Here is a 23314-nt window from a genome sequence, read left to right as displayed (position 1 = left end):
ATTGTATATACAATCCTTAATAAATGTGACCCTTAATATAAATGTACTTATTTATTATATTCATAATTATAAATATAAATTGTCAACACCCTTTCTCCACACAATTTGTAGCAGGTTCCACACACCCACTTTCCCATTACATAGATTAGATTTATTTAGAGAGACTTTCCCCCCCACACCCCCATCAATGATTATTGTTATTTATTAAATGTCCAATGCTTGATTTGTAAAATGCACCTTGACAGCCCCAGGCAGGCAGCCAGCAGCACAGCACCGTATAGCAGCTAGGTGACTCGTGGCTCCGTCCCTCTTTCTCCTCAGCCTCCTCCAAGCATGTGACACAGCCAGCACGTTAAACACATGGGAGGGAGTGCTGAGGGAGGAGGAAGTACAGCAGGGGGAGTGTCCTCCTGATTTCTGCGCTGCCCGGCCATGGCTTGTCATCACAGCCGAGCAGGAGTCAAGAGGACAGAGCATGGAGCAGAGGACACGTGACGGCCGGGGAAGACATTGGGTTGCGGGTAGCTGCAGTCGGGCGCGTGGGCTAGCGCAGGGCAGTAGAACACAGTCCGGCAGGCCTCCAAGGGGATCGTTTGTGGTGCGTGCCACTGCCATGCACCCCTTCAATGCCCGGAGCTCGTGCTCTACCGGCTCCGCCCTCCCTACGCCCCTGGTTGCTGATGTCACACACCTACCTCTAAAATGCTTGGGCATGTCTGAATTTTCCCTAACACTCCCAGCTTTTTTTCTGGCACGCCTAGCATTTTTTTTGCACTCCCAGATGCCTACTTCCTGTCAATCGCCTTATGAATGGTCATCGATTGAAAAAAAGTTGCAGGCTTTCATTGCTGGCCAGCGTCACGCATGCTCATTCCGGCCCATAAGCATGCGCAGTGTATCGATAATCCACCACTATCCGATTTCGCCACCCCTGCGATCAGGTCTGAATTGGAGTTGTAAACAAATGAGAGGATGATGAATAGAACAACATAAATATACAAACCTGTACTGGATGGTCTCTGAAGTAGTGGATGCACGTAGCTTTGTCATCAGAATTCGTACAATATTAAATAAAAATATAAAGTTTATCTGTAGAAGAAAAAAGATTTTCCATCTAAATATCTGTGATGCATCATTTTGTCTCTGAATCAGGAGTACAGTGCCAAAGTTCCAATACATTATTACAGCTGGAGGCCACTCTCAGTTTGGAGTACATACTGTATTACCCTGTATTGAATGGGACGCTAGCTATTATTGATAAAATGTTGTATGTATGGCTGAAGATCAGTGAGGATGTAGTGTGAGTAGTGCATCATGGTAGTGGGTACATATTTCGGCTGAAGCAGTATCTGGTGGCGCAGTATAATCTAAGAAATAAGATAGAGCAGGGGTCCCCAAATTATTTTTCTCTGGGACCCCAACAGACAATAAAAATAATTACAGGACCTCAGCAAGTGACTGCAGAAGGTCATTACATCACATGTGTAGTCAGCAGACAGCACATACATGGCAGCATTGTGGAGGAACAAAATCATGTGAGGAGTCTAAAATAATCACAGACAACTCAACAGATTTTTCATACTCCTTGAATCACTGACTGATATTAGAAAAGTCATCAGCCTCATGGCCAGCAACATGGAGTTGCGACCCCATGCTGAGAAGGCCGGGACCCACTTTGGGGTCAAGACCAACAGTTTGAGAACTGTTGAGATAGAGCATCTTCAAGAGATTCCCTACGAAATGTTTGACCCTTCTAACATATATTTAGTCCTTTGATTGCATTAAAGCTGTTTGTTAGACAGAAATAATGGACACCTATTTGTCTATTCCAATTGAGTAATAATAATGACAGCAGTTTGTGTCTTTACCAGCAGCACAAGGATGACAGGACCTTGATAGATGAAATCCGTGTACACTCCTGCCTTCTTCCCAAACCAGCATCTGGAGATAGACAGTAAGAATGTATGAATAAAATGCACTCTACTCACGGGTCCATTCAGACCCTTAACCAGCCACCTATTCTCTAAATGTGCCATCAGAACCCATCAATCATATAAGGCTACAGCCAGGGCTGGGTCTACCTTTAGGCAGCTTTAGGCAGATGTTTAGGGAACCAGGATCCAGGGGGTTCCCCTGTGTCTGAGATAAGGGGCATCTTTGATACACTTAATGCAGGCATAGGCTGTTCAATTTTTAATATGATTTTTTTAATACCAATTTTACCTTAAAGACTGGAAAGCGGATATTATTTATTTATTAACAGGTTCTTATATAGCGCAGCAAATTCCGTTGTGCTTTACAAACAGTGATTAAAAAAAAACTGGGAAGTTATAGACAAGCAAACAGCTAGGAAGGCCCTGCTTGCTGGGTAGCACAGACGGTGTAATGGTTAGTATTACTGCCTCACAGCGCGTCATGGGTTCGATCCCCACCATGGCTCTAACTGTGTGGGGTTTCCTCTCACAATCCAAAAATATACTTGTAGGTTAATTGGCTTCCAGCAAAAAAAAATAACCCTAGAATGTCTGTGTGTGCGTGTACATGTGGTAGGGAATATAGATTGTAAGCTGCACTGAGGCAGGGACTGATTTGAATGTTCAAATATACTCTGAAAAAGCGCTGCAAAATATGTGTGCGCTATATAAATAACTGGTAATAATAAATAAATGTGTGGGTTGTGAAAGGCAGGTCAGTAGACTAAAGTTTTGCCTAGGGTGCTGAGAACCTTGCAACATACATGGCTACAGCCCTTCCTCCTAAATCTCCAGCCTCTACACTCAGAAGTGATAGTAATCACTGCATCTTTTTTCAGACACCACTAAAGCAAGCCTGATTTCCCTACAATCTTATTTTTTATAAAATATTATCTGGATTTGCACTGGGCTGGACTAGGACCCCGGCGCACCCTCCTGATGACTTATTAAGCAATTGGAAGCTTCCAATTAGTTTAATTAGTCTGTAACTACTCACCCTCTAAAATGGCGGTGTCTTCCCCTCCTGCGTTGGGTTCCAGTCTTCTGCAGCAGCTGCAAATATGTCAGTGTCTTTGAGTGTGTCTTTGTGTAACTGTGACACCCCCCTCCATGTAGTGTTACCCCTCCAACCCCCCCCCCCCCCCCTCCCTGGGTTTAGCAGCTAGGAAAATCTCCCAACAGCCCAAGAGCCAACCAGAAACCCCAGAGCCTCCTAGCTGGGGAACAGACCACTGGGAGCCGCAGAGACCACCAGAGAGATGAGGATCTTCATTTTTGTATTCATAAGCCACAGGCAGTGGTGGACTGGAGCAGAATGAAGTTGTAGGGGCCCATGTTTAGAGTTGTGGCCTGCTGTCACAGAGATTTGACTAACCATTAGAGAGTGCATGGCCTGGGCCTCTTGATAAAAATCAAAGTAAATAATGCATGCATGGTAATATACCAGATACAGAAAATACACCATAGTCCTGTATAAAGTAAAGAATGTATAATTCAAGCGCATAGTCTAATATCTGATCCCAGGGGTAGGGGTGGGGAGAAGGCAATGGGGCCAACCTAAATTTTCCCACTGTGGGTCAGTCCAACCCTGACCACAGAGACTTCAGTACTTAAAACCCTGCAAACATTTTCATTGGACACTGTGAGTATTGAGTGCCAATTCCCCTCTATGAGGTCAGTACTAGTTTAATTCAAATATATTGCATCCGTTTCTTGCTATTATAAAATGTAATCTTCTTTGTTTGCTTTGAAGGCCTCTGTTTTCTTCCAAGTGCCCTTGTGTCTGTATGTGCAGTATGCTTCACTGCTCTCATTTTTTCAGATCTATGCACTGTAAACATCCCTACCCCACCCCTTCACCTCATCTCAATCACTGCATCTTACTTCTCATTGTCATAGTAAAGCTTGCTAATGGCCCAGGCCACAATGATGGGGAACGGGATACCTGCAATGAGAAAAGATAAAGCAATCATTCCCAGAGGGCAGGAGTATCTATCACAATAAGTTGACATAAATTAGGATAACAGGATATATTCTGGATTCCTTTACAATATCTAGTTCTATTAACCCTCATATTCCAATAGGCAGATTTCTAATATGAGATCATCATTAAAGTGATAATGAACAATGTAAATGTAATACCGCTACACAGCTTAAACCAAGATAATTTGAATAGATGCAATTATTTATGACCGAACAACAGTTTTATTATATACTGAACATTTATTATATATAAATGTAAGTGTCTTTGAGTGAGTATATTGTTACACTGTTACAACGTATGCCTCCTACTGAATATGATAAGTATATACAAATAATGTAAATACAGGCTATCTTGACAGAGAAACAATCATTAAACAGTCCAAGGAATACACTATGGAATTCATCTATATAATGCCATTAGTAATGATAGCTGTTGCTACTCATAGGCGAGGTAGTGGATAAAACCCTGTGGAAGTCCCAAGGCAGTTGAAATCTCTGCCCCCCCCCCCCCCCCCCCCCAGTAGAAAATCTTGTGGTCCCCTAGGAAATTATCTCTCAATACCTTTTTAATTTTACCAACCATACACGATAAACAGTATGCAATCCGGAGACTGTAATAAGAATCTGATATCTGGTTTATGTTCTTTAAGTTATTTATGATAACATGACATTAATAAAGTATTGTCTCTCTAGAGTCTTTCATTTCTTTGAGTCAGGGCCGGTGCAAGGCACCGGAGCGCCCCAGGCAAATCGGGTGGGGGCGCCCCGGTGCCGGGGGAGGGGGGGATACCTGTCCTGCGGCGCTGTGTATTTAAAGCTGGCGGCGGTGGCAGAGAGGGGTCCCTGCAGTCAACGAGCGCTATCCGCCGGGCTATGCGGAAGCGCTTCTGTTGTGAAAACACTGGCCGCACGGCGCACGCTGATTGGCTGAATCTCAGCCAATCAGCGTGCGGACAGTGTTTTCACAACAGAAGCGCTTCCGCATAGCCCGGCAGGACAGGTACCCCCGCGGCACGGGGCGCAAAATGCCGCCCTCCAGTGGCCGGCGCCCTAGGCAAATGCCTAGATTTGCCTAGTTGCTTTGAGTTGATTTTCTTTTATCTTTGGAAACAATTTAAGAAAGTGTTATTCTAAATTTTCTGTCAAGAACAAATCTATACAACTTTGTAATAATCTGTTACTGTGGGGACCATATGCGGGAGACTACACTGCCTATTGGCACTGTGGAAGCAGATTTATTGAATACTGAATCAACATTAAGGGGCATATTTATAAAACAACAAGCACCATTGTTATCATTTCTTACTGATATTAAATGGTGTTCCAACCAATTAACTGTAACTCTCATTTTATGGGCTGTGATTGGAAAATAACAGGAGTTTATTGGTTGCAGCACCATATAAGTATAGTAATGATTGATAACACACATATTGCTTGTTATCACATGGGGTCCAAAATTTGTAGGAGTGTGTTCATGAGCTAACTGCCAATACATAGGATCCAATAGAGTTTTTTATGGGTGCAGCAGATATGCAATCCCTAATTATATATCACAAAAACAGCGCCATAAGCTTTCTTTACAAAACGTTCTCTGCCTGTATGTTATGGCTGTTAAAGAGTCAGTCACTGTTGGCTAAACAAGCTGGTATAAGACTGTTTCTAGGAAAACCATCAAAGGTTTCATTACAGATGGTCTCATGACCGTTTGGGAAATAGAAAAATGTAGGGGGCTCTGTGTATTATAGTTGATGGACAAGCATTGGTACTCCACCATCAAAAGCAGAGAAACTAGTGCTGTATGGCCCAATTATAGCTTGGACGCTGGTCTCTTTGTACCAGCACCAAGTAGAAAAACATTGGGGTAGGGGCTTTGTACCATCGGGACTTTCCCGATTAACGATCAATGGCAAGCAACTGCAGAGTCAGCCTTTGGCTAATAATATGTCTCAGCTTACTACACAGTAGCCACAATTCCTCAGGTGCCCTAATCTGCATAAACCAACCGCTGTTTCTAGCACCATCTTCAGGTGGCATTAGCCATTGTGGACTATGGAGTTCATTCAGCAACAGTTGCTAGAAATGGATGTAACTGTGCATGTGCAGTAGCGCATCCGGATCCTCATCCCTGCACTTTACACATTGCTAGGACGGGCTCCTGTTGGAGTGCCTGCCTCTGGATATGAACTATGGAAAATGCTGCAGATCCTTAATTTCCTATTGCCACAATATGTCTCTGTGTGTGAGTAAACCTTCTAATCCTATGGATTACAAAGTAATAGTGACTTACACCAGCCAATACAGATGAACATCCACTTGCGTAGTTTGTCTGTGGAATAAGTTAGGACAATGGCCGTGTGCAGATAGCAGCCCTCGCCGAACATCCAGAAAAAATTGGTGACATAGAAATAATTATGGGCTATAGTGACCAACCGGCACCAAACCTGAGGAAAGGAAAAGACAAATGCTTAGAATTAGATATTAATTAGTAGAACACCAACCTGTTACCCTCGGTTAATTAAAACCTCTATTTCCCCAGTAGACTATGCCAACATCTCACCAAGGTTGTAATCTGAGCTGATTATGTATCATGTGAGTGTATATGCCATGGGTCTTCAAACTGCGGCTCTCCAGATGTTGTGAAACTACAAATCCCAGCATGCCTTGCCACAGTTTTAACACTCCCTTATAGCAAAACTGTGGCAAGGCATGCTGGGATTTGTAGTTTCACAACATCTTGAGGGCCGCAGTTTGAAGACCCATGGTATATTAGTATATGCACACTACTACTAGACCTCCATGTAATGCTGGCCATCCATTATGACTATTTGGAGAAATTAAGAGAAAGGTACAAAACAAATGAAAATCATGTAAACCCTACATACTGTAATGCTGTGCTCTGAAAAGTGTCACCACAGGCAGTACCTAGTTTTCATATAGTAATTAATTACAGCCCTTCTCAATGTTGCCAGATTCTCTTCTAGTATATCAAAAGTCCTGTGTTTGAGAGTGTAGTTCCAGTTAATGACATATCTTTGTCATGGCCGGCTCTACCATTAGGCACCTGCCTAGGGCGCCGGGATCTGGGGGGCGCAACCAGGTCTGCCTATCAAAAAATGTAGAATGTCTATGAGGATCCTTGTTGTACTTAATGTAGGTGGCGGCTGTGGAACTTCCAAGACCTCACCCCCATACCTTCCCTTGAGGCATACTTTCCTACTTGCTGCCTTGTACTCTGTTGTGGGTGGCAAAGGGGGAGTGTGCGGGGGGCTTTCCAGGGAAAGCAGGGGACTTGCCCACCTCCCTGGGGGGGTTGGGAGGACCTCACAATTTTGTAGCCTCCCTGCCATTCCGGAATGTTAGGTATGCAGGTGTGCCTTAAGGGGTTGGAAAGTGGGTATTGGTGGCAGTATGGGGGAGGGGGAAGTTGGTTGAAGTTTGCCTAGGCTGCCGAGAAGCCTTACACCGGCCCTGATCTTTGTATTACCGTATGTATTACTGTATGTCTTATTGTAACCCATAGCCAAAAGCTAAGCCATCAAGCAGCCATTGTGCATCTACTACCGCTCTGTGACTGCATATTTAGGATATATACTGAGATGCTGGGAAAGAGATCCTGCTCCTGCCACCTTTGTACAAAATTGATATATAGTACACGCACAAAATTGCTGACTCAGATGCAGAGAACGGTGAAAGACTCTCAGCAGCATTACAATGATATTGTTCTGCCAGACTGCACCAGTGGGAAGAAAAAAAAATCCTCAGTTAGGTTATCAGCATAAACCATCCAGGCAGTAAGCTGAGAAGTCTGGGTGAAACACAGGCATGGAATACAGATATCGAGGAGTGCGCTCCAATCACTGCAAGTACAATAGAGATGCAAAATGCAAAGGGGTGCTAGTCTGTTAAGGTCAGGGTTACATACCACATTACTGTCATGCGCCTCGTGGCTGAGCGTGAGCTGCATCACAAACCAGGTGACATTTCGAAGAATAAATGCTGTTATGAGGTTCCAGTGAATTATGTTGCGCAGGCAACGGATGCTCCTGAATAGAAAGGGTTGACATGTGTATGTTTTTGGGTCAAGAGAAGATTATAGGGGACATATAATAGACTATGATTTGCAAGAATTAGTGAGTCTGCCCGATGTTTCAAAGTGGCAACCAACGTTTTGCCTTGTAAATGATTGCCACCTTAAAACATTCAGCAGTCGTAATCTCAACGATGCCTGGATTTCACAGGCTATTACAATTCCACTTATATTGTTACATTTATTCTATGTAGTAAAATGATGTGTTAAAAGATCGTTGGTCCTTGGTTGTGCATACCCATTACACATACAGATGGAGCAGCGCTTACCCATTACACATACAGATGGAGCAGCGCTTACCCATTACACATACAGATGGAGCAGCGCTTACCCATTACACATACAGATGGAGCAGCGCTTACCCATTACACATACAGATGGAGCAGCGCTTACCCCTTACACATACAGATGGAGCAGCGCTTACCCCTTACACATACAGATGGAGCAGCGCTTACCAATTACACATACAGATGGAGCAGCGCTTACCAATTACACATACAGATGGAGCAGCGCTTACCCCTTACACATACAGATGGAGCAGCGCTTACCCCTTACACATACAGATGGAGCAGCGCTTACCCATTACACATACAGATGGAGCAGCGCTTACCCATTACACATACAGATGGAGCAGCGCTTACCCATTACACATACAGATGGACCAGTGCTTACCCCTTACACATACAGATGGAGCAGCGCTTACCAATTACACATACAGATGGAGCAGCGCTTACCAATTACACATACAGATGGAGCAGCGCTTACCCATTACACATACAGATGGAGCAGCGCTTACCCCTTACACATACAGATGGAGCAGCGCTTACCCATTACACATACAGATGGAGCAGCGCTTACCAATTACACATACAGATGGAGCAGCGCTTACCCATTATACATACAGATGGAGCAGCGTTTACCCATTACGCATACAGATGGAGCAGCGCTTACCCATTACGCATACAGATGGAGCAGCGCTTACCCATTACACATACAGATGGAGCAGCGCTTACCCATTACACATACAGATGGAGCAGCGCTTACCCATTACACATACAGATGGAGCAGCGCTTACCCATTACACATACAGATGGAGCAGCGCTTACCCATTACACATACAGATGGAGCAGCGCTTACCCATTACACATACAGATGGAGCAGCGCTTACCCCTTACACATACAGATGGAGCAGCGCTTACCCATTACACATACAGATGGAGCAGCGCTTACCAATTACACATACAGATGGAGCAGCGCTTACCAATTACACATACAGATGGAGCAGCGCTTACCCCTTACACATACAGATGGAGCAGCGCTTACCCATTACACATACAGATGGAGCAGCGCTTACCCATTACACATACAGATGGACCAGTGCATACCCATTACACATACAGATGGAGCAGCGCTTACCCATTACACATACAGATGGAGCAGCGCTTACCCATTACACATACAGATGGAGCAGCGCTTACCCATTACACATACAGATGGAGCAGCGCTTACCCATTACACATACAGATGGAGCAGCGCTTACCCCTTACACATACAGATGGAGCAGCGCTTACCCCTTACACATACAGATGGAGCAGCGCTTACCCCTTACACATACAGATGGAGCAGCGCTTACCCATTACACATACAGATGGAGCAGCGCTTACCCATTACACATACAGATGGAGCAGCGCTTACCCATTACACATACAGATGGACCAGTGCTTACCCCTTACACATACAGATGGAGCAGCGCTTACCTATTACACATACAGATGGAGCAGCGCTTACCAATTACACATACAGATGGAGCAGCGCTTACCCATTACACATACAGATGGAGCAGCGCTTACCCATTACACATACAGATGGAGCAGCGCTTACCCATTACATATACAGATGGAGCAGTACTTATCCGCCTGTGTCGTTGCACCGTTCACCGAAGCTCACTGAGAATTTGCGGCAATGCACGTACTGCTCTGGTGGGACAGCGGACTGGATAAGCATGGCTCCATCTGTATGTCATGCTTTGAGACAGACAGCATGGAGAGAGATAAAGTACCAACCAATCGCCTGTAACTGTTATTTTATAAGCTGTGCTACACACAATGGCGTAACTATGATATATGCGCGTCCCCGCTGAAAATTTGGCAGCACCCCCCAGTAAAGTTAGCAACCACCCCCCACCACCCGGCCACCCATGCCCCCCGTGACTTATCCCTCCACCCTGCAGCAGGGTCCCACAGGTCTTGTCTGCGGTGCGGTCCCGGCTCCCCACCTGGCTTCTGCTGCTAAGAAAAATGGACCATCACAAAATGTCATCCCCCATACAGCAGACAGTTTGAGAACTGTCTGCTATAAGGGGGCAGACATTTTATGATGGTCTGTCCATTTCAAAAGCAGCAGAAGCCAGGAGGGGAGCCGGGACCGCATCGCAGACAAGTAAATCTGCGAGTTCCGGCCGCAGCACAGACGCGGCGGCATTACAAAAGCCCTGCAGACCCCCGGCGCCCGCACTTACACAGCGCCTCCCCGCTGCTGCGGGCTCTGCAGGGCTATTGTTACACCAGTGGCTACACAAGTGACAGTTACAAGCTGATTTGTTGGTAGTTTAACACTTTCCACTTAATCTTTCTTCAATTCTTGATGCAGCTACCCATAAGCATGAGATATCTATTGGACAGTATTAGGTAGCACCAAGCTTCTATCTCAAATACTCCTGCAAAGGTTCATAGACACAGGGTGAGTTTTTTCTAGCCTACATGCTGAGCGATGTAGGCTAGGGAAAACACTCTTGAACTACCCGTTGGCTAGATTGCCCATACACAGGTAGCGATGTGTGTATGGGCTATCTGTGCTAACCAGTGTTCTCTGATTAGAACACGGAAAGCAGCATAGGTAACTAAAAAAAAAAAAGAATATTACAAATACAAACTGGCGGAGTGTCAAATCACCTCAAAAAATGTCCTTACCTCAACCGTAAGAAAAGAGTGAATGCCATCAGAAGAGCGCACAAAGAGATGGAGTGTCCCAGGTAGTTAATCACAATGGCAATGTGGTAATGCACCTTGCTCTTTTTCTAAAAGGAAGAAAGATCAATAAAATGTATTCATAGATATTATCAAAAAAGTTACAGAGTGCTGGACTGCTTCAAGGTTACATAACAGTAATATGCCTGATATTAATGTAAGTTTTCTTCACTTTCGCCACAATTTATAGCACTGAGGCTAAGCTGCTGATAATAGATATACAGTATAACACTTGGCCTAAAATCACTAATAGTACTCTAATCTGTGGATCTATAAAAATGTTCTTTGCTGAATGAGTACAATATAGGAGAACCAATTATGTAGGTTTCACATGGTAGAATAGATTTTTATTTAGAGAAGAGTGAAGAAGGATTTAATACTTGGAATTAATAATTCCTGAATATCAACGTGTGGTTTGTAAAGGCTGGACCAGGATGCAACATTCTGTCCTCTGAGACATATTTGTGTCTATACTTTTAGGTGATATGATCTGCAAACTGCATGTCAGGATTGTCGGTGTTCTTAGTTTTTTTTTCTATGGAAGCAAATTTATAGAGGAAATAAATGTTTGGATACATCTATTATATATATATATATATATATATATATGTGTGTATGTATGTATGTGTGTGTGGTCTCTTCTCCTTTGGCAAAACATTCAGTACAGTAAATCAGCCATAAGTGCTCATTTTTGTGGACAACCAGTAGAAAATATAGTAGCAGGTCTTTATTTCCCGGACATAGCCTCAGTATTAATCATGTAAGGCTCTATTTAGTAACAATGAAAAACTCTTTTCTCCATTTCAGCTGGAGAAAAGCCATTTATTCTCTTTTCCCTGCAATGAAGTTGACAAGTTCACCGAGTTTTCTTATTTCTTCTCTTAGAAATATTTAATATTTGTTTTATCTCTATTTAGTAATGTGAACAGTGCCGATTCTCTGCCTTTTAATTTCTTCTGCCAAATTCCTGACTGTTTTTCACCAAACAACCTTGCAGAGGTAATAGACTTTGATCATGAACAAAGGGTAACCACATCACATACTGCAGTTACCTTCTTTATCGATACAGCTGGAAGGCTCCTGATAAACATTTGGTGCTTCGCCTGACCGGAAGAGTAGGCAAGTCCCCCAGGGCTAGCCTATATCTGCTACAAAGTCGTCCACTTACCGAGATCCCTCGGCTGATGACCAGATTCTCGTTGCATCACATCATCGTAGCCACGTCCCCTGCTGTACAGTGCCGGTAAGAACAGCATTGTATAGCAGGGGGCATGGCCATGATGACACAGCTGTCCCCCCTGTGCCGCCTAGATTGCCAAACATGCCCAAACTGCTTCTATTGCCTTGCTATACCCTCTCCTCACAGCACCCTTGCTGTCCCCTCCCAAATAAATAGTTGGCAACTATCCAACACCAGCAATTAGCTGACATTGCATGAAAAAATGATAAGAAAACAGGACACAAAAGTATTGATAGAAAGCCCATGGACCAGAAAAGGTTTGCATTTCATGCCAGGAGACAAACAAGCTTGCGCTCATGAAAAAAATAAAATAACTAAAAACAGGCCATGTCAATAACAAGTGAGGATCACAAAGGCGAGCGGTCAGCAGGAAAAAAAAATAAAAGCAGTAAAGCATTTACAGCAGAAGTATCTAATATACCAATATCAAATCATCTTTTTCTCAGACGTCAGCATGGCAACGGTGTACACTGGAAGAGATGGGGACATGCCTAGGCAGACATTCTGTGCTAAAATCAATGATGCCCCACCATACATTGCCAGTGGAAGCAGCATATTACACCATCCCAGATAAAAGCATCTACCTTACAAGGCATTCAACAGTTTATTTTGCAGATGCAGGAATTTGTAATTATTGGCATATATTAATTATAATCAGAATTTAACTCAGGCTGTCCTTTTTAAATTTTTATACTGAAGTTTGTCATTACTACATGACATATTCTTTAGAACTATATCTAGATCTCTAATTAAACTGCCCAGTTTTAATAAATGTTTCTTGTATGCCTGCCATCCAATGTCCCATTTTCCACTGATGCAAATGGGAGAACACAATAGGTTTTGGGAATGGGCAGACTGGCCAACTATGACAACATGGCAAATGACAGAAGGCCCAATAGCCTGCTTGGCCAGTCCAGTCATACAGAGAGCTGGGATGGCCGCTCACAGCGTTCTACTCTGTATTTGCCCATCCCCCACTCAACGTGCTTAGGAAAGATTTGGCTGTGACGCAAGGCCAAGCCTCTCTTGGCTGTTGCGAATTGTGCGTGCATCTTCGGAGCGCTTGCACACTGAATGCCATGGCTGAAACATAGCCCCAGTCTGTCCCTGGTGGGTGAAATGATTTCCTACAGGTTGCAGATAAATGTAAATGTAAAGTGTTAGTGGGTCTGTCTTACCTCTTGCTTCAGGATTTCCTGACATTGTGTATAATCTCCTCTTCCTGCCCAGCTACCATTGAGGTGACATTCTCTGTAGACATTGCCTACAAGAACAAGAAAACTCCATTGTTAGGCACAGTACTGTATAATTAAGAACTCACTGAGGCAGTGGTGGGTTAATTACAAAATTGGATGTTCAAGGTAATTCAATTCATAGGATCAAATTTAAGAGCTACCACTGTATGTTCAGCTCATTGTCTATTACAGAAGTGTTTGGCAGTATTAAGATATGTTATTTACAATCCTACATTACATACTGTACACACACACACACACACACTGTATATATGTGTGTGTGTATATATATGCATAACAATTGTCTGGCACTCCTAATAACCATCTTAACTTGCTCCGGTGCCCTCAATGCAGTGGAAATGTACAGGTATCGGAGGTGCAGCAAGTTACCTTAAATACAGTTTGTAAATAAACTGAAACGTTGTAAGACAGCTTCTTCTCTTCATCATTATCTTAGGGCCGCACCTCCGATACCTATAAATATATATGTGTATATAGTGTTGTCTTTTTTCCTGTACTACCCACTAAGTTTTTAAAAATAATTGAAGTGAGTTACAAACAAACAAACACACAAAGAGATCACAAGTCAATAAAATGCAACTTTTGATATCAATAAAAAAAAGGTAAAGATTATACACTACTCATATTCAGCGGTGGTAGGCATTTAGGGATATAGTTGTTATAAGGGTTTTCTTTTAAATTAAGAAAATAATGGTTTACTACCAACACCAATGCAATTAGAGGTCTATAAGTAAAGTATTTTCCACTCAAAAATAGGTTGTTACTACATCCTGCCATTTATAACAAGGGTTACTGGTGAGAAATCTTTAATATATTATATAGGGGTCTATTAACTTTCCCTTAATTTGTACAAAAGTAGGTGAACATTAACATCTACTTTTGTATAAAATGCCAATCCCTTAGGTGTACCAGATCAAAGTCATATTAAAGCAATAGTTATTCTAAAGATAGTGCAGGAGATATCATGGATTCCTCTGCTTATGTTCCCGGCCCAATCTGGCCCTTTGTCCCCATACACTAGTATGGAGACCTAAATTGATCAGTTTTCAAAAATACTATGTTTTCAAAGTTTGCGAGCAGGCACAGACCCTTCCCTATAGGAATCCTGTTTGGATCCCTCTGGCGGATGTTCAGACATGTGCAATGGTACTGCCAAGTCAGTCTCACTGCTACAAAAATACAAACCTATCAACATTTTAATTATTTTGACATTTGTTTGACCTTATGTCCAAGTCGACATTCTGACTGGCCTGTTGACATTGAGAACCTGTCAATATCCTGATACCGTGCAATGTTATGCCACACTTTTCCCAGAGCACTGTGTGTTTTTTCTTAGATCAAATGTGACACAGACACTACAAAATACGGAAATCCATTGAGATAGAGCAACTGTGAGATAAAAGAGGTTTCACTCACAACAAACAAAATAGTTTTGAGCATCCAATAACAACCTGAAGTCCAGTACAAAGGAAACAGGTATTTTTATAAAAGCATTTTTCTTTTAATACCTTTTTAAAGAAGAGCATACAATACAAAAGAACATCAATGAATTCATGTTGCTCATCAATAACACATTGCATTTCATTTTTGAAGGCATTCAAGTTCTAGAGCTATGAAAGAGATCATAATGAATCACCAGTGTATATGATTGTTCAGCAAACAATGAGATGCTAGAATTCCTGCATTGTAAATATTGTCACAGGCAGTCTCAGATATAGAATCTAAACATTGAATTTTGTATGAAGGGTTGTTGATAATGGATGTTTCAAGAGGTAGAGAGAATAGCAGGCTTAATGTAGCAACAAAGGGTGGCACAGTCAAAATTTCAATTTCCTCCACCTCCTAGTAGAAGATGCACCAAACTGGTGATATAAACGAGGGGTTTCACTAGAAGTAGCTGGATCCAAGTGGTATCGAAATGGCTGACAGACAATGTCTAGCCTAAAGGTGGCCATACATCTACAGATCGATTGTCAGATCGGGCTGGTTGGAACAAAAACCTGGTAATATCTGAATGACAGTTTTTGGCAGTTTTCCAGCATTTCAAAGCAAATGGTCAACTGTCATTTGCTCTCATCCATTACCAGGATTTTGTTCCAAGCAGCCCAATCTGAAAATCGATCTGTAAATGTATGGCCAGCTTTACAGTTAATAGGTTGGTACCAAAAGCAATAGTTCGATACCTGGAAAGGTCAACATGGTTTTATGTATCAATGTCGAGACCTGATCATGTGGACCCCCAATTAGTGATTGCCAAGACCTGGGACAGGCGCACTTGGCACACTTTTTTTTGGAATTTTTTGGTAATTTATATGGACTCAATTGGGAATAGTAAAGTGGCACGAGGCATGGCGAGTGAGCACGGTGCACCAATTAGGGGTCCATGTGCTCAGGTGTCAACATTGACAACAAAAAATGTGAAAAACTAATTTTTACATTTTTCATATGTTGGCATTTTTCACGTCAACTTTTTACTTGTGTTGACATTTGTACATGTTGACTTTTGACCTAATGATTATTGACCTAGATATTGTCTGTGAGCTATACCACAGCCAGATAAAGCAATATTATTGTAAGTAAAGATATTGTGCCCAGAGACGCTGCCTATACAGCTGGCTCCTCCTCAGCAACAGAAGGCAGACGCTGCTGGATAATGTCACAGTACAACACCATGCTCCTCTCACTTAAGAGGAGCCGGCATTTTGGTTGCACCCAGGTACAATCTGCACCCCTTTAGTGACACCTATGTGAACACAGCACCATTTCTGATATATATTGGACAAAGGAATGTGACCTTCTTGCTTGTGGGTCAGATATGGGGGGTTTGGTGTCCAGTTAAATGTGGATCCAGTTTATACCATACCCGATCGTCTCAGGTATGGTATATTAGGTCAACAATGACCTAATATACCAAGGGGGGGGGGGGGGGGGACTTAAAGAAAACTTCAAGAGGGTGCAGTGGGATCACCTCACAGGCAGCCTGCCATGCTGCCCCTAATAGGTGCCACCCCTAGACCCATGCCTCACAAATCCGGCCCTGGAAATCACTCCTTATTGCATATTTTTTAAATCGCATTTTTCTTGTCTAAATTCGACTATTCAATTAGAAGAGAATTTGTGACAAGAAAGTGTGATATGGTGCGCTTTTTAGTCACGGAAATGTACTATTTTTAGTCATGAAAATGTGCGCATTTTCGGACATGTGCAATTTTGTGTAAAAACCTGCTGGCTGGTTGGGCCACAGACCGGGAGTTAGGCCCGCCCACCCAGCGTCTTGTGTCTACAGTGTTCCAGGGGCCCTGGAGAAGCACAGAAGCCGGCTGGTGAGTACTGTATGTTTTCTTTCAACAGGAACCCCACATGGATTCTACTGGACAAGGGGACTGATGATTCGTGTCAAGATAGTGTAGGTGAGTATTGTATGAGTGTGCTATGTGTGTAATACATTTTTACTGTTCCAATGTGTGTGTGTGTGTTCAATATTTGTACTTTTGTGGAACTAAAAGTCCAAGCGGGGTCCTTTAATGCTCTGCATGCTGGGACTTGTGGTTCTCCAAGTCCCTGCATGTGGCGCAGGCTTGCTGGGACTTGTAGTTCCACAACAATACACAATAGTTTAATTTACTTTTACACATTTAATCAGCCCGGTGGCCACTTCCCAGGGCCACCGGGGACAGACCCGGGCTTCAGCATAGACTGGTAAATTCTGGGGGGACTATTTCATTGGGGGGGGGGGGGGTCCCCACTTCCCCAGGATCCCTGTCCATGCTGACCAGTCAGGGGGTTAATGCTTTGGCCAGGGGGCCTTGTGTAAAAAGTCTACAACCGGCTGTGGCGTTACCCTGCTGGCTGGTTGGGCCCGGTTCTAGTTCTTGAAATACAGGGGGACCCCTACTCATTTTGTCCCCTGTATTTTGGGAACCAGGACTGGACCTTGAGCCTGGTGCTGGTTTTATAAAATCCGGGTGACCCATACTCGGTTTGCCCCGTGATTTTATGAAACCAGGGCCGGTTCTTCTTTTTTTACATATTTTTTTTTTGACAGATTTCACTGATCTTTTAATGGTTCTGTCAAAATCGCCCATCAGAAACTGGTCTGTATATGTGGCAATTTTTTGTAAAATTTTCAGAAATTCGCATCCCATTAAATTACTGATTTGAATACTTTCTTAATGGAAAAACATCTGGAAGCGAATTGAAAAAATCGCCACTTCAGAATGTGCAAATTTAAGGCAAAAAAGTGAATTTTTAATGCAATTAAGATGGCGATTTCGGGAAAGCGGGGGGTTTGGCGGCATATGTAATGTGGGGGGTGGGGGGAAGGGGGTGGGGGCGCTGCAAAAAAATCATGCAGCAGCCGGTAAGAGGTGGGAGACTGGGCGGCGGCGTATGTAATGGAGGGGGCGCGGTGTATGTAATGCTGGGGGGGGGGTTGGCGTGGCTGGTGGCGGCGTACGTAATGCGGGGGACTCACCTCCTGCTGTCTCCAGATGGGGGATCGGGAGCTGGGAGGCCGCCACACTTGAAGGCCCATGGGAGGTGCTGTGCGCTGTTGCACATGCGCAGCAGCCCTCCCGCGGCCATTTTGGATGTGGGCAAAGTGCTGCGGCACAGCAAGCCCAGGGGAGAGCGTGGCCCGCCCGGTTTTAAGGATTTTTGGGCCGGCCCACCGGGAAATGGCCCGCTTTCCAGGCAGGCCAATCCGCACCTGATTTATAGGGATTTTTGTAAGAACTTACCGTTCAAATCCCTTTTTCTTATTCTATCCTGGTGATGCAGCTGACCTTGGGATGTAGTAGGGTCTGATAGGAGCCAGGCACCTATACTAAACCTTTGAAGAGAGGCAGGCTCCTCCCCACTTCATCCCATCATGCCTCAGTTCAACTTCCAGAGCACACTAGGATACAATAACTCAGTACATCGCCTGAACATATTACATGCACAATCAATTAACATAACCATTATAACATGACAATACATGAAAACAGTATTACTTACTGAGCGTAAGGGAGGGATTGCTGCGTCACCAGGATAGAATCCGAGAAAGGGATTAGAACGGTAAGTGCTTACTAAAAATCCCTTTTTCTTCTTCATCTATCCTGGTGATGCAGCTGACCTTGGGAAGTTCAAGAGCCGGTCCTTTGGGAGGGTACGCTGAGGTCTGCAGTTCTCATCACTGCTCGCCCGAATGATGGGTCCTCCGACACGAACTCATGGAACCTGTCAAAATTGGTGAAAGTGTGAACAGATGACCAAGTGGCAGCCCTGCATACTTGTTCAGCTGTAGCTCCATGGCGCACCACCCAAGAAGCAGCAACTGACCTCAGGGCCGGTGCAAGGCACCGGAGCGCCCCAGGCGAATCAGGGTGGGGGCGCCCCGGTGCCGGGGGGAGGGAGGGGGGGTGGTACTTGTGTAAAAAAAATTGCTGCCCCGGAGTCCCTGCAGTGCTGGGGCGGTCAGGGGTGTCCGTGCCATAGGGGTACCTGCGGCGCCGTCATGTGTATAAAGCTGGCTGCGTCCGGCGGGGTCCCTGTAGTGAATAGCAAATAACTAGCGCTTCCCGCGCCGCCGCACGCATAACGCTAGTTATTTGCTATTCACTACAGGGACCCCGCCGGCCGCAGCCAGCTTTATACACATGATGGTGCCGCAGGTACCCCTACGGCACGGACACCCCTGACCGCCCCAGCACTGCAGGGACGCCGGGGCAGCAATTTTTTTACACAGTTCGCTGGGGGTAAGGGGCGAACTGCCGCCCACCAGGTGCCAGCGCCCTAGGAAAATGCCTAGAGCTGCCTAGTGGTGGCGCCGGCCCTGACTGACCTGGTGGTATGAGCATTGATCCTGGAAAGCACTGGTCTGCCAACTTCAATATAGGCAAAAGCAATTGCTGACTTCAACCACCTAGCAATGGTCTGTTTAGAAGTAGGCCAGCCCTTTTTGTGCACATCATACAGCACCAACAAAGAATCCGTTTTCCAGAGACCTTTCACTCTGTCCACATAAATGCGCAAGACGCGCACAACATCCAAATTTTTCAGTCTGTCCCTTTTCCTGGTCTCTTCCGGAGGACTGAACACCAGAAGAACAATATCTTGGTTTAAGTGAAAGGAAGAAACAACATTTGGCAAAAACTTAGGAACTGTTCTAAGCACAGCCCTGTCATCATGAAAAACTAAAAACGGAGACTTACAACATAACGCTCCTAATTCTGAAACATGCCTAGCTGAGGCGATTGCCAACAAAAAAGTAAACTTCCAAGTCAGAAATTTCAGGTCAGCCGACCTTAAGGGTTCAAACGGAGGCTACTGTAAAACCGACAACACCCAGGATAAATCCCATGGTGCCACAGGTTGCTTATAAGGAGGTTTCAATCCCTTGCAAAACTGTCTGTACCTCCGGAATCAAGGTCACTTTCTTTTGAAAATAAATAGACAAGGCCGAAACCTGGACCTTTAAGGACTGAAGACTCAGTCCCGATGAGAAACCATCTTGTAAAAATTCCAATAATCTTGAGACCTTAAATTGGGAAGTGTGAACCCTCTGACGATCACACCCTCTAATGTAGATCTTCCAGACTCTATAATAATTCTTTGAAGAAACCGGTTTTCTAGCATTGATCATGGTTGAAATGACATCTGAAAAACCCTTCTTCTTTAGGATAGCGGCCTCAAAAGCCAGCATATCAAACTCAGATGAGCAAGGTCCTGATGACAAAATGGACCTTGACGGAGCAGGTCTGGATGCAGAGGAAGACGCCATGACTGTCGACAACCTCTGAATGCTGGAATACCAAGATCTCCTTGGCCAATCCAGCGCTATCAGTATCACGGTTGTCCCCTGTGATTGCACCCTCTGCAACACTCGGGCAACCATAGGAAATGGCGGGAACACATAAGCCAAGTCGAACTTCCAAGGAATTGTCATGACATCCACCGTCCAAGCTAGAGGGTCCTTGGTCCATGCACAAAATCTGGGAACTTGGCAATTGTGCTTGGATGCCATCAAGTCCACTTCTGGGGGGCCCCAACGAGCCACAATTTCCTAAAAGACTTGGGGATGTAATGCCCACTCTCCCTCCAGAAGCTTCTCCCTGCTCAGGAAATCCGCCCCCACATTCCGGACTCCTGGGATGAATACAGCAGATATGGCCGGAACATTGACCTCTGCCCCTTGGAAAATTCTGGACACTTCTGTCATTGCCAACTGACTGCGTGTGCCCCCTTGGTGGTTCAAGTATGCCTCAGCCATGGCATTGTCCTACTGAATGCGAATAGGAAAACCTCTCAAACTCTCTTCCGCCTGTGACAGTGTCTGCCACACAGCCCACAACTCCAGCACATTCTTCTACTGACCATAGGCCCTGCAACCTTAAGTCCAGCACTACTGCTTCCCAGCCCTTGAGACCAACCACCAGCCATTCCCTCGACTGGAGAGAGCGACCCCACTGAAGCGAGTCCACATCTATTCATAGACAAGATCACTTTCTCTGACTTCATGATCCTCGTATCTCCTGACCAACATGGCAGAATGTTCCATTGAAATGGTCGAGAGTGGAACCTTGCGTACTGCAGAGTCTCTAAAGTTGCCACCATCTTCCCAATAACTTTAGGCAATGCCATACTGATGGGGCCCAGTGGCCTCAGAATCGACCAAACCAGCTGACAAATGTCCTTGGCCTTTACTTCCAGAAGGAATACCCGATGTATATGAGTATCTAGGATAAGTCCCAGAAACGGCAGTCTCTGAGTCGGATCCAAGTGGGACTTTTGAAGATTCAAGGGGATACGGTCATATTGTCTACAGCATTTAGGTCTACAAGCATTAGATCTACACCACTAGGTCGACCTGCATTTAGGTTGACCTGCATTTAGGTCGACATGCATTTTTAGTTCGACATGACTTAGGTCGACAGGGTCATTAGGTCGACAGGGTCATTAGGTCAACTTTTATAAGGTCGACAGGGTCATTAGGTTGACATGGGGAAGGTCGACAGCCAAAAGGTCGACATAGGGTCATTCGACTGTGTTATGAGTCGACATGTTCCGACAGGCGGTATTTCATGCCCTACCATCCACTAGGGCATGGCGGGAGAATAAAATAGTGTGCCGAGCGTAGCGAGGCACCGAGCCCGAAGCATGGCTAGTGCAGGGAGCCATGCGAGGGGACGCGGTGCTATGTTGACTCTGTCAACGCTTGAAAAAATGGGAAAAAAAAAAACATGTCGACCTTTTCACTGTCGACCTAATGGCCCTGTCAACCTTACACTTTTCAACCTAATGACCCTTGTTGACCTAACACCTGTCGACCTAATGACCCTGTCTACCTAATGACCCTGTCGACCTAACACCTGTCGACCTTCAGTCAGGTCGACCTAAATGCAAGTTGACCTAATGGTGTAGACCTAATGCTTGTAGACCTAAATGCAGTCTGACTAATGATCCCATTCCGATTCAAGATCCACTTGTGGTGCTATAAAAACTGAATTGCCACTGATACATTTTGTTGCAATTTCTCTGCCGACTCTGCCTTGAACAGCAGGTCGCCCAAATATGGAATGACTACTATACCCTGCATCCTGAGGGTAGCTGCCATCACTGCCATAATTTTTATGAACACCCTTGCAAAATGCAGTAAGGATTGATGTTCTCTGTAAATGGGAACATGTAAATACGCGTCTTGAATGTCCATAGATGCCAGAAATTCCCCTGGTTCCAGGCTCAGTAAGAGCGTCCTCAGGGACTCCATCCTGAAATGATCCACCCATAAGTGGAGATTCAGAGATTTCAGATTTAGAATTGGTCTGAATGCATTGTCCGCGTTTGGTACTAAGAAAAGAATAGAGTAAAAATCCTTCTTTCTTTCTTACCAGAACTACCACTCCCTTCTCCAGAAGAGATCTCGCCGCCCCAAAAAGGGCTGATTTGAGGCGAGTGACTGAGCAACGGAGTAGGCAAAAGCCTTCTTGGAGGAACTCCCTTCAGGTTTATCCTGTACCCCTGGGACACCACATTGAGGACCCAAGGATCCTGACCTAACAAGGTCCAAGTGTCCCGATACTGCAAGAGGCGACCCCCCACACTGATCACAGATTGGGGAGTCTCCGACCCGTTATGCTGAGGCCTTTGGAAACCTGTTTCTTAGTAAAGGCTCTGAAGCGGGATTTTGGAGCTTTTCCCTTTCCTGCAGAAAACTGTCATCTACTGGACTGGCCCCTTGAAGATGCCCCTCCCCAAAAGGAAGGCCTAAAGGAATGAAAGACAGCAAACTTCAATGAAACTTGTTTCACTGCTGGCGTAGGAAGAAAAATACTCTTCCCACCTGTTGCTTGCTTAATGATGGCCTCCAACTCAGAACCAAACAGCAATTCCCCTTTGAAAGCCAAAGCCTCAAGGGATTTCTTGAACTCCATATCAGCCTCCCAGGCTTTGAGCCACAAAACTCTGCGAGCATGCACAGAAACTGCCGATACCTTAGATAGCATTTTAACCACTTCTTCACCACCTCGCAAGTATATTTTGCGGCGGCCTTCAATTTTTCTGCCAAAGCCAAGGCTTCCATATCTGGCTCTAGGAAAGAGCAGAGGGTATTAGCCCACACTATCATCGCCTTGGACACCAATGCGGAGGCAATTACAGGCCTGAGAGCAAACCCCACACCTTCAAAAGCTGCTTTCAAGCAACCCTCCAGTTTTTTATCCACCGGGTCTTTAAATGCAGCACCACCTTGCACAGGTAAAACCGTAGCC

General features: G+C 44.7%; 1 protein-coding gene across 2 annotated transcripts in view; it reads right to left on the bottom strand.

Moving 5' to 3' along the window:
* Positions 1 to 23314, bottom strand: part of CRHR1 (corticotropin releasing hormone receptor 1) — a 180449-nt gene that overhangs the window by 13292 nt on the left and 143843 nt on the right. For both annotated transcript variants that reach the window (XM_083146957.1, XM_083146956.1), the window contains exons 5-11: positions 13488 to 13573; positions 11013 to 11119; positions 7879 to 7999; positions 6244 to 6397; positions 3858 to 3918; positions 1869 to 1941; positions 1004 to 1089 (exon numbers count right to left, since the gene is read on the bottom strand). In XM_083146957.1, coding sequence (XP_083003083.1) covers positions 1004 to 1089; positions 1869 to 1941; positions 3858 to 3918; positions 6244 to 6397; positions 7879 to 7999; positions 11013 to 11119; positions 13488 to 13573 — 688 coding nt within the window. The remainder of the gene's footprint in view (positions 1 to 1003; positions 1090 to 1868; positions 1942 to 3857; positions 3919 to 6243; positions 6398 to 7878; positions 8000 to 11012; positions 11120 to 13487; positions 13574 to 23314) is intronic.

The sequence above is a fragment of the Crinia signifera genome, chromosome 6 (genome assembly GCF_055691185.1).
Source record: "Crinia signifera chromosome 6, ASM5569118v1, whole genome shotgun sequence".
Lineage (NCBI taxonomy): Eukaryota > Metazoa > Chordata > Amphibia > Anura > Myobatrachidae > Crinia > Crinia signifera.
The sequence above is the reverse complement of the archived record's forward strand: the minus strand, read 5'-3'. Positions and strand labels throughout refer to the sequence as shown.